The 12,910-nt window shown below is 35.9% G+C and overlaps 1 protein-coding gene across 3 annotated transcripts in view; it reads right to left on the reverse strand.

Annotated features, from left to right (window-relative positions):
* SLC28A3 (solute carrier family 28 member 3) overlaps positions 1–12,588 on the reverse strand; it is an 81,272-nt gene extending 68,684 nt beyond the window's left edge. For all 3 annotated transcript variants that reach the window (XM_033086052.2, XM_033086054.1, XM_033086053.1), the window contains exons 1-2: positions 12,480–12,588; positions 8,352–8,631 (exon numbers count right to left, since the gene is read on the reverse strand). In XM_033086052.2, the coding sequence (XP_032941943.1) occupies positions 8,352–8,408 (57 nt within the window). In that variant the 5' untranslated portion in view covers positions 8,409–8,631; positions 12,480–12,588. The remainder of the gene's footprint in view (positions 1–8,351; positions 8,632–12,479) is intronic.
* Positions 12,589–12,910: the final 322 nt, after the last annotated feature.

Here is a 12,910-nt window from a genome sequence, read left to right on the forward strand (position 1 = left end):
GAGTACCATCACCAAATTTGGAAAGTAGATATGATTATGAGAATAGAATTTTTAGAGCAACAAGTTATGTCTGGAGTGAGGATGTGAAAATATTAGTATTACCTGACAATGGTAAAATACCTGTGGATTTTTTAAACCTGACTCTCATGTTTTCATATGGGATACTTACTATGTGAGTTTACACATACAGATAAAAGAAGTCAAAATGAATGTGTTTATTATTACAATAATCTGTATTGTGCTCTCTTCTCTATTTTACACAGAACCTGTTGCCTTAAGTTTGTGTTTGTTTGAAATTTTCCCTATTTCAGATGTTTATTTAGTAATTGAATATTAATTTATTATTAAATACTTAGTAATATGAATTCTTTGTCTCACTGAAAGATTATATCTCTAAAACCAATAATTACAGATTCTTCTTTTTTCAGCTTCTTATGAGAAAATGCTTCTATGTCAACTCCTCATCCTGAGTCTTCCCTCAGATTATCATTTCTGATCCCTCTTTTGTATCTTACCTTGTACAAAACCATTATGACATTGGAATACATTTTTTCCTGAACCTACATATGTAGCTTTGTTTCTTCTTTAATGTATTTTTGAGAACAGAACTCACTTCCCTCTCTATTTATACATTTTAAATTATATTCAGATTTTGTTAGAATATCTGTCTTGGATATACTATTACATTGCTAACATTAACTCTGAGGTTTACTAATTTTAATAAGGTTATTTTGAAGGAAAAAAAAAAGAGAAAGAAAAATATACCTGATTAGTATGCACCATTTTCTTATTTTGCAAATTCTTGATTCTCTGTGAATTGTCTGCAGGGCCTTTCAGATTTGTATCATTCATACCATCATCACTGTCATTCTAGGGCCAGAAATTAGACTGGTTCAAATCAGAAGCTGAAAACCTTTCTCTTGTACAGTAAGAACTGATTTATAAACTGATGCCTGGACTGCCATGGAAGCAAGTGAATGGGTGGCAGGAAATGGCCTCAAATTGCACCATGAGAGGTTTAGATTAGATATTGGGAAAAATGTCTTTGCTGAAGGGGTGGTCAGGGATTGCAACAGGATGCCCAAGGAAGTGATAGAATCACCATGCCTGAAATGTTCCAAAAACCTGCAGATGTGGCACTCTGGGGACATGGTTAATTGGTGAACACGGTTGTGTTAGATTAATAGTTGGACTCAATGATCTTACAGGTCTTTTACTATCTAAATGATTCCACAATTCTCGGTGTTACTTTACTGGAACAGGGAACCCAAAACTCACAAAGCTTGGCTGTTCAAGTGACTGCACTGTTGCACAAAAGTGTCTTCGTCACAGATGGCGTTCAGCTAATGTGAATCTGCTGTTTTCTTGACTAAACTCACATCTCCCGTAGTGAATTGTGCTGCTCATTGTCTCAGGACTGGTTCAACAAGTTTGTAAAAACCAGGCCTACTCCTCACCAAGGGCAAAATGGATTATTAGGGGCCTTCCCCAATTTTTATTACCTTTGTTCCAGTATTTATACTCCTTACACATGTGTAGTAAATGTGATCATGTACTTGTATTGCTCTTAGAATAAAACATTCAGGGTATCTTTAAAGAGAGGAGCTAGCTTTACCACACTGATACTCTGAGGTATATATTTTATCAGAGATTAAGACAGCCATAACCAGCTCAACTATTTCTAATTTTTCTTTTATTAAATCCCGAATCTCCTTTTTCTTGTTGCTTGATGTTTGGAAGGGTAAGTTATCTTTTTTTAACGGTCCTAGAACATCTGGTTCTTGTTCTTATAAGAAAGCTGCTTAAACAAAATCCCAGGTAACTTACATCTCCAATTGCTGTGAATACTTTGTATTTCAGTGGTTTCCTATGGCAGTTACAGTATGATCATTTCACTGGGTTTTATTGCATGAAGTATCTCATTATTTACATGGTATAAAATCAGTAAATTAGTATTTATGAAATCAATAATTCGTATCAATGCAAACAATCACTTCCACAAGAACTATACAAAATAACCTGAATCATAGTAAATTATGATAAAGACAGGAACAAGCACTTCTACTAGAAATAAATTGAATTTTGCCTCTTGGCAAAAACATGACCTTAGAAGCAACTAAAACAATGGTTAGTAACATTTTTTTCTTAAAAATACTTTGCCTCTTAACTTCACAAAAAATCAGTTCCAGTCAACTGTTTCTGTAACTGTGTGTCTGGAAAAAGAGGGGAGTCACAGGAAGCTGTTTATTCAAGTGCTGTGGCCTTGACACATCAGTTTCCTCACTCATAAGTGAAAAGTACCTTTTCTTTCCCTTAAGAGAGCTACTTCTCTTTCAGAAGCACTTGTCACTTGTTTGCCTCCTAACCATGCCATTATTGGAGTTTGCTGTAGCTGCCTCTGCAGCCAGCAACAAATGCAACTACTCCATACAATTTAAAAAAACCCAAACAAACAACAAAACACAAGAAGCAGAGATTTACTGTAGCATTGAGATATATTAAAAACACTACAAAGGACAGCATAGTGAAGTCAAAGTGGTATAGTTCCCTAATTCACATACACAGACACCCATACACTCCTGAGAATGGTGTCTGAAAATTTCTATTCTTGTTGCTGAGGAAGAAAAAGCAGAGATTTCCTAGAACTTTTGTCAGTAAATGTGTGAAAAATTATGAACATGCAAGCTGCTGTCTATGAAATACACAAGTAAAGAATAATCTGTGTAGAAAGTAATCTCTGGAAGTTACTTTGGTGAACCCACTGCTCAAGTGCAATAATTACAAAAGAGTTTCATTTATAGAGTAATTAAAATATATGAATATATGAGTAATGTAACAAAACCAGTAAGAGCATTACACAGGGAATTCAGTAGCCCAAGCTGCAGATTGATAGATTTGTGTCCTTCTCTGTGAACATAAAAAAATTATTATTTCAACTGATCATATCACATTTCTGGATTATTACTAATTCAGTAGAAACTGGTTAATTACTGTTGATAACAAGTTCATTTTAGAAATACTTCTGTTAATAGAGCAGTCTTGGAATGAGTACCATGAAGTTGAGTAATTTTCTTATTTCATGGCTGATTTTTAAAGTGCTGTCTCTTCATTCTCCCCTTTATAGAATTTTTTGGGTTTTTTTGGTGAAAACACATTATTTAACCCTAAAGCTTGAAGAATAAAAGCTATTTTTAAATTTCTAATAAGAATAGAAATCTTCAAGTGGCAAAACTGCTTATTTCCCTTTCCTGCTTATTTAGTGTTGAGGTGCTGAAGGAACTCCACAACTAAATGTCAGTCTGCGCTTATTGCCTGCTGTTGCTGATTGCAATGTAAGCAACTCAGCACAGGCAGAAAACTTCTGCCTCATTTGCTTAGTATCCTTTTCCAGCTCCCTGTAAATATCTGGAGAACAAAACAGTGCAAGAGAAAATAGGAGTTCAATCCTTAGGAACTACAGTTAGCACAGTCCTGTTATGAGCACAGGCCAGTCCAACAATATGTAGAGTGACTTCTGAACCCACTCGACCTCCAGGTGACATGAGAGAGCAGGAAGCTTGGATGGGAAAATTCTCTTTGCTTTATTGCACAGTTAAAGAATTACAGAATTGATCCATCTATTTTGAATGTTTGCAATACAAAAAGCATTTTGAAGTTGTGCTTCTACTTTCACAAACTGCTTTACTTTAATTGATTAGAATTCCCCTCTTGTAAAATATTTCATTAAATGACAAGGACATAGTGGTCTCAACTGTGTAAGTGAAATGCTCTTTCAATATTTATTTAGCTCCTTCTTAAAAAGCTGTTTCATGACTACATTCATTGATCTTCCCTGCCATCTCCTCCTTGATTTTGAAGGAGGATGGATTTTGCAAGGAGCTGATGACTTCTATTGTGCTTTTAGCAATAGCAGACACCGTGGCATAGATGGTGTTACACTCATGCTAGTCAGGGAGGAAAACAGACTAGTCAACACTGCATCCAGGCAACTGCTTAACCGTTTGTGGTTTAAGGCTGGCTCCTTCCATTATGTAGGAAATTACAAAGAGGATACTCAAGGAATTCAGTGAAAAACAGATGCTTCAAAAGATAAGAATTCAAGTTACAATGTTGGATTTTGTTGCATCTCATTAGATTTTTAATTATATTTGCCCAGCAGAAATGAAGCTTACAGTTCAAATCTTGCTTTTTAAAAAATATTCAGTGCACCTGAACACCATTCATCTAGGTTTTCCCTCGTGTACTGTCTTTTGTTAGACAGTGCCATGATTCTGAAGGAGTTTAAATGCATTTTAAATACTGAGGAGAAATTTATTTAAATTAATAATCACAGAACTCATAAATACCTGTCAAATTGTAGAACTCAGTCTAAGGTAGGAAGGATGAATGTTCATTATCCATGAACTAAACTACAGTAAATGAGCTGTAGAAATAACAGATAAGAAACAGGTTCTGACGGATTTAAATTGAGCAGGCTACTGTCTTCATGGGCTCTTTTGGAAAGGACTGTAAATAAGAGTCCCCACTTCTGAGTACACTGTTTTCTTAAAAAAATTAGGTTGTCAGGGTAGGATAGTTGGATAGTATCCTGAAATGTAGGGAGTTTTTATTTAAAAAACCCCGAGTATGGCTTTGGAAAACAAGCTTTAGAAAACGTGGAAAAAGGATTGCATAATTTCCTGTCTGGATCTGGTTAAGTAATGCAGTGCAACACCACCTTCATTTCCAAGGGTAAATATAACAATGATGCTCATGAAATATAAATTCTTAATAGCATCTATAGTCTTAATTAACCAACCAGACAAGAGTATCTAAGAAGCTATGGAAAATGGCAATAAATAGAAATGGTATTTTTTAGGATATGTTTTAAGCTTGTTTGAATGAAATGGAGTACAAATACTGCATACATTATAGGAATACCAATGCCCTATGCACTGTGAGTAAAGGGCAGAATTTTAAAGGGATTCTTCCCCAAGTCAACTTAAGAGTATGGTGTGCTCTGCCACGAAACAGGTACAGGTTATTTAATGCATCGTAACACTAGGAATAGGAAGCAAGTGAACAAAAAATATTTATTAGCTGTTATCTTCCTTTTGCATTGTATTTATTTTATGTCTGCCTCCATGTTGCTTGAAACTGTAGGGCAGTTTAATCATCCACCTAACATTCCTTTTTAAGATGCAGCTTTTATCCTTCTTTAAAGGAGAAAGTGTGACTTGATGCTTAATGTTATCAGAGATCAGAATCATCAGAAGTGATTAGATTAAAAAATTGCCTCTTTGATAAGGGTTAAAGACAAGACAGGTAAATCCAATCTCAGTTTTGGGATTATTGTTAGTGATACAGGGTTTCTGAACAGGAAACTGTAGGCAAGTGTAGAGGTCTTACAGCCAGCCACTACCATGTGTAAGAAGTTAAGCACCTTGAAGGCAAGAGACACAGTAGCATTTCCACACATTATGTATGACATTATTGTAGCTATAGATACACAATCTGTTATGCTGGCACATAAAGATACTTAGCAAGAACAATTTTCTGAATTGATGATAATGATTTAAGTTCCTTAAATTACGTGACATTTTTAAGATAAAAAGAAATTAACAACCTGAATGTCTCATTATAAACAGTGCAGCAATCTGTTGATTCTAGCTATGAGGCAGCATCCAAAGCATGTAGGTCTTAACAACTGCATTGGGTTTTATTAAGGTAAATACTTTGTTACTGGAGTGTAAGAACATGGTAGGGAAGACTAGCAGTATGGGTATAGAAATCTTAGGAAGTTATGCATCTTAAAACCAATAGAAAAAGCTCACACATTGTAACACACCCAAAAGGCTTTTGGTAATTGAGGTGTTCCTAATATCGAAAAGAGAGCAATAAAGAGAAAAACAGCAGATGTGTAAATTTGGGGTTTATAATTTATTTTCTTTTGAGACCATTTTGAGCTCTTAATAAGGGGAAAAATTGCTTCTGGGTCTCCCAGCTATTGGTATTTTCACAAGGTAATAATGCAGGACCTGCAATTTCAATGCCATGTTCAAGCAGAAACTGCATAGTATATAAAAGAAGCTGATATTTTGCAGAACCAGGCATTTTTAAAAATGCAGTTACTGGTATTAATATAACTTTGTGTTACATGGATGCATATCATATCTGAAAGTTAACATTGGTTAACTGAGGGTGTAATACAGTACCGTTGGAAATGGTGATGAAGTGAAATGCTTCTGTGATGCAATGCAAATCCTATCACAGTACAGATGGATGTGTGTGTTTACATGTCAATAGGAACTGAGAAACTGAGAAGAGCTCATAGTTATCTCCCTTTCACCATTTGTGTGGCAAACCAAAAACCAGATTATATTACAACTTCTTCATCCTATTTGATCCCTTTGCAACAGAAGGCACAGTGCTTCTCATTCTTGACTTAATAAAGATCTGATACGACCCTTCATCCATCATTTGCTAACCTTGAGCTTCTTTGTATTACATTGAGAGCTGTTTTACTAAGTTAGGTACTTTATAAAACAAATTGCCTAACTCATTTACTTTGTCCCTCTCTTACTTTATCCCTGTGGGCATTAATCTTAAAGTCGTTCAGGTGCATCTGAAGATACCTATGAATACTTAAAATGGTGCCTACATGGATACAGAAAATGGTTTAAATTACACCTTTTCGAGAACACTTTTATATTTTGTGGTTTAGGTAAGATACTCATTGCTTAATACATTAAGACACATTTATTTTGGAGAAATTAAAGTGTTCAGTTTTTGTGCAAGAAAAATACAAGAAATAGTGGGAAATTATGAGATTGTTTATATACAGAATTTTACCCATTTCCTTCTGTGTCTTATTTTCTCTAGCGAGTGACTTACATATTGAAAGAGAGATAGACAGTGTAAAAGAAAATTAAAATGACCCAGGTAAGCTGGCTGCATAAGGCAGAGTGTTAACCCGGATCATTGTACTATGCTCCACAGGTCTCTGAGGAAAAGGGTGATTTTCAGCTTATGCCATTCGAGAGAGTTCAACACCAAACTTTTGCAGCTAGGGGCTCCACTCCTCTTTGAGTTTGTAAGCACCGATTTAGGAAGCTGATTGCACTAACTTAAGGACGTATTTTGTGTGAAAACACAGACGGAATAAAAACCTCTTATCTCACTCACTTGAGCTGAGGGAGACTCAAGTTCAAATTGCTTGTCTATCTGCTGCGAAGCACAGATGTGTTAAGGGCGCTCTGAGCATCCAGGAGAAAGCCCAACCACTGGGCTATCATGTTTTAAGAGTTATCTCACTTGTCTACATTCCGTAAATATTCCGACGGGCTTGTCTGTCCGTATAGCGCAATGAATAAATATACAGAGCGGTTAAATGTCGCTGATGTTATGTACTAGCTCACATGCTTAGTATTTACAAAGACTTTTCTGTGTTATTTGGATAGTGTCGGCAGATACCCACGTTCGCTACCCACTTCCTGCTAGGTGACATCAGGGGTAGCGTAAGGATCGGAGATTGCAAAGGAGAGCAAGGAGCTGCTTTGCTAACACAACCTTCCTCGGAGTATTCCACAGCCTCTGACTTCCCCCGACCTATTCTACTTTCAGCAACAAGCGCAGTGAGCCAGCCCGGCTGCGGGTTCGCAAGTTTCTCTTTGTGTTTGCTTTAATTCCAATGGAAGCACAGGGATGCTGGACACTGAGAAACAGTAACTTACTTTTTTTTTTTTCCCCTTTTTTTTTTTTTTTTTTTTTTTTGTGTTTGTTTGTTTGGGGAGTTTTGTGCTTCCGCTTATGAAATCTGCGTTTTCTAAATGGCTTTTATGGGTAGAAAATGCTAAACCTTCTGGGTGGCTCTTTATCTTTGTGATCTTCTCGAGAGAAGACAATTGCACTTACTTTATGCATAGAAGAATGATATGCCCCACTATGATTACATTATTACTTTATTATTTTTCCCATATTATTGAAATACATTGCTTTGATGTCTGCTGCAAAATGCAGACCTGTACATTTCTGACAGAACTGTAAATGACCTATCCCCAGGAAAAACCAGCAACTCATACAGTAGGTGAAAGCTGTGAGATCCATCATCCCATGAAATATTACCAAGTCAGGACACTTTTCAAAGACAGCTGTATACCATCGAGTAGAGCATACTCCTGAATAAGTCAATTGTGCTCAGCTTTTTTACAAGAGCCGTGTATTTTGGCAGAGTATCAGCACGTAGAATGTTGTAAAAAACCTGCAGGCAGAGCGCAGAAAATACTTTTTCTTTGTTCAGGGTCTGAATTCAACATTGTTCAATGTTTTAAAGCCCTTCCTCTTCCCCAGAAAGCAAAGGAAACCACACTTACCTGGAAGGCCAAATTGCGCACTCCTGAGTGATCACGGTTGGCCTCCGTCAGCTCCATGTTCCTGTTATGGAGTTCTGGGTGAATGTTGGAAGCTACTTGCAGCACAGGGCAGAACCAGCCTGATTAATCCATCCACAGGATCGGTATCACCTAAATCGGGTTATCTACAGACCTTCTCAGGTTACTCTTACTACCACTTGGCTCCACCTTCTCGCTCCATTAGCACAGCCCCTTCGGACCAGCGTGGGAAACGGCCTTCAGAGACAAGAATGAAGCATACCTGCAGGCCAAGAAGCATATTTTACCCAGTATATCTCTGGGTGGTCCTGAAGGCAAATGTGTGTGCTTATATGACTTCTGTCCTACTTCCTGTCCTCCTTGCGTGGGAGAAAATCTTCCACGTCCAGATTTTGAGAGGCCAATACATTTTTCATTCTTTTTCTCAGGTATTCTCAAGTCATTATTTTTGTGATATTATTGTAGCTTAACTTTCATAGTAATTGGGGACTTCAACTAGCAGGAGATAAAACGAGAATGTGAACAACACTCAAAACTCTGACAAGTGCTGCTCAAGACACTTTGAGTTGGCATCCTTTATTTCTTGGCACAGAATCTCTTGGTTATCTGTCCACAGATTGCTCACCTTTAACTGAAGAGTTTTTATGGTGCTGTCCAGGCTTGCTATTTGCAGTATTGCAAACAGATGTTATTAAAGCTATCAGTTGGGTCTCTTGCCCATGTTTTGTGTTGGCTGTCGGCTTTGTGTATACAGCTTCTTCTGTAAAAGTCCTGAAAATACTAGCGCTATTACAGACACCAATGTCAGACAGGATTTGTGTGAATGTAAATTTTGCCATTAAGAGCAGCAAAAATGACAGTGTTCTGTTTCTTGGAAATACAGCAAGGTGTATTTATGAATTCATTAGCTGCCTACATTCATAACTTTTTATATGCAGATGGAAAATGTCATGAGTTATGCCTCACCCTCTGAAAAGCAAAAAACTATTCCCTGTTTTACGTATAAGACAAGAATGGATTGGCATGACTGAATATATTATTTGAAATAATGAACAATTACATGAAAAAATAAGATGATGCATCTTTCTGAGTAATCTTCCAACTGTTTTACTACTCTTATAAATCACACAGTTGCAATATGTGCTTTCTGAATATTGTAACTATTACTCAAAAAGGAGGAGTAGCTGGGGGGGTTTTTTTGCCAAGGAGTGCAGGGTTTTTAATGATTTTTAGGTTTGCAGTGTTCAGAATATTTTTGGCGACCCAGGTTTTGAGATCATCTTGTTTATTGGTAATTGCATTTACCCTGTGAGTAGGGAAATATTCTAATTTCTTCTCTCTGCACAATAATCTTCAGCAAGAAATAACTGCAAATATCTTTAATAATATCTTTATCTTATTTTATAAAATTGCCTGCTGATTTCTGCATACCTCAGCTGCTTTCTCTTCCTTTCTTGCTTCCCTCTCCCTTCCAATTTTGAACATGCTATTACTACAAGAAGGTAGAGAAAACAAGGCAATGAATCATTTTCAAATCCAGTGGATGCAATTTTAAAATCTGTAATCTCTGTAATCTTCATTTACATGGTTGGAAGAAAGTTCTACCTTCCTAACAATTACAAGACACAAGTATTTTCTGCTATTGTTCCTCATCTTTGGGCAACCCATTAGATAATTTTAAAAATGTTTCTCTCATTGAAAAAAAAATCTCAGAATAACACTGACTCAATAATTTCAGTGTGGTTTTTCTTCTTTGAATTATATTTTATGTTAGAAAACTCGCAGTGTGTTTAAAACAAAATTACCCACAGATCCAAGAAAAATCCCTAATTTACTATAAAAAAGTATGAAATATTGCCATTTCTCTGTGGACAGACTACCATATATTTCAAGAAAGTTAGATAACTCACTGATATTTTTTGACATTATCAGTCAGAGTTATATTTAATGTTTGATTTACAGCAAACCCATCCTGTTTCTGATTAGATTAACACCTACTTCAAAATATTTTATTTTATACCAAGACCTTACATGTCTGAGGAATATTGCATTGCACTGTTTCAACTGATACAAACCTGGATGTCTGTTTTCCTCTTATGTGATTCCTTTGGCTGTAACAAAATGCTAAAGGGTCACATTCCTAAATTTTAGGATGTTTTTACAGCAAAAGATTAAAGACTAGGCTGAAACAAATATGTGTTGCCAAAATTCTACTAATAGCAGAGAAAAAAAATTACAATAATCTTTTTCCAAAGAATAGTGATAAGAAACCATATGTTCCATCACACTATTTCTGCATAAACTCTAGAACTTCTTCATCTTATTTTGAGTAAGACCAATTAAAAGGCCTTTTTATCTCACTGAATTTCACATATAAATAAGATCTATGTTTTTTCCAGTGTGAATAACACTTAGAGGAAGTTTATTTTCATTTGAAGGAATAATTTTCCCAGGTGCTTCTTACTTCCATTTTTAATGGTAGAAGTTTTTGAATTTATTTAAAGAATGCTGTTTTTTCAGTTGGCAGGTCTGAGAAACTAGGGAAGAAAAGCATTTTATTGTATTAAAACAACAATCTGGAAAAGCAGAAACTACTTTTCATATACAGACTCAGGAAAATTCAATGTTAATGCATAGGGTATTTTTGCAATATTAGGCAGAGTTCACACAGTGAACTACTGCAATTTCATCATACCTATGACCAAAATATAGAAAAGGAATAAACTTTTGTAATTAATTTTTTTATACAGTTTTGAATATAACCAGCTTATTTTCCAGAATCCTTTTCTGAAAACATGTGAAAGGTGGTTTTAGTCATTCCCCAGAAGGTTTTTAAGGAAGAGGAATGTTATCACATTCTCAGAGAGATTTTCCTTGTATTCTAATGCAGATGAAGGAAGCAAGAAATTTTGTTAGTAGGAGAATCTTACAGCAGAGCTTTTTGCTGAATGGCAAAGAAACAGAATGCTGTGTCAAGTAAATAAAATATTTTGTTAGCAAGTGAAACTTTTGCACTGCTATATAACTGCCATGGAATCCTAGTCACATGGTAAAGCATTCAGAACCTTTTTGTTCCTCAAGTAACAGCAATGCTCAATTTGCTCTGAAATTGGCACACAGTCTAATGAAAGCTAGAAAGATTTTTTTGAGTAGTATGAAAGTATCAACCAACAGCACAGCTTACTGTAGACACAGCAGGCAAATATATAGCAATGTGATTCTTAATAATTTGCTAGGTGCATAGAGAAGATGAGCAGGAGTATGAAGAAATGAGTAAAGTATCTAAAAGAGAGTAAAATCATTCAGGGTTTTTTTCATTGTTGAACTTGAGAAGCACTTCATAGTTAGAACCTATGAAGTTAAAAAATTTAAAATTTTTACATTCTTAACAGATCCTATTAATTATGTGTAATTTTGTTAATATTACTCAGGTGTGATTTCAAGAACACTTCAGCTAAAATTTTCAAAAGCATTGTGATAATCAAATCCCAATTTTTCATACATGCTCTGAGTAAACTGCACCTCAGAGGAAAGTTGAGTGAAAAAAACATGGTTACCGTTGACAAATGGTTGGCAAGTAGAAGATTGCTTTATATTTTGCTATATATCCTAAAGTTTATGTAGCCAGTCTTGCTTATCCCTCTTCTGACTTCTCTGAGTAAAAAAGGTGTCTTCCATATTTGAAAAGACATGGGATGAAAAGGTATTTTTTGTTAATGTGTATAACCTACAAGATTCAGGTATTTGCAGTATGGTCTATTAGGTTTTTAGAAATATTTTCATACCAGTGTCAAAGATAAAGTATAACTTTCCACATCATCTTGAGAATAAAGGGCAAAAGGAAGAAGGTACTGTCTTGGGGAAAAGAAACAAAATTTTTTTATGTGTGTGAAATTGTCCCTCAACACACACATTTCTTGGAAACTTTGACGCCGGGACTTGTTTTTTATGAAAAGGGAATTTCCCCTCCAAATTCTTAGGTGTGGCTCCTACATTTTTAAGGGAAAGCAGACAGTGGAAAGCTCTTAGTAAGATAAAAACAGTTAAAAAAATCAGATTGTTGTCAAGTTTGATGAGATATGGACACAAACCTGTTGTAAATTTACTTACCAAAAGCAGATAGGTTAATCAATAAGGCAATTTATGAGTTCATTGATAAGGAACAGGCAAGCAGTGCTGGGGACATGGGAGTCTGTGGTCTACCAACACATCCGTTTCACCTTTTGTCACTGTCCGTTTTATAAGCAGTTTCTTGGTGGGCTGTGACATGCCCACCGTGCTGGGGTACAAGTCTGAGCAAGCCCAAAAATGTTGGCTACGAACTAAGCAGCAGTGGCCACAAGTCCCCACTAGGTCTGGACAAGGCTCCAACACGTTGCCAGGTTACACTCCTAGCAATAGGTACCGGCAGTGACAAGTCTGCTCCTGCTCACACAAGCCTGTGCGTTCTCATACATAAAAAGTGGGTGCAATTCATGATTACAGTGGCAAAGTAAAAATACATAAAACCAAAAAGTACAGTAAAGTTATTTCAACAAATA

Source organism: Catharus ustulatus, chromosome Z (genome assembly GCF_009819885.2).
Source record: "Catharus ustulatus isolate bCatUst1 chromosome Z, bCatUst1.pri.v2, whole genome shotgun sequence".
Taxonomy (NCBI): Eukaryota; Metazoa; Chordata; class Aves; order Passeriformes; family Turdidae; genus Catharus; species Catharus ustulatus.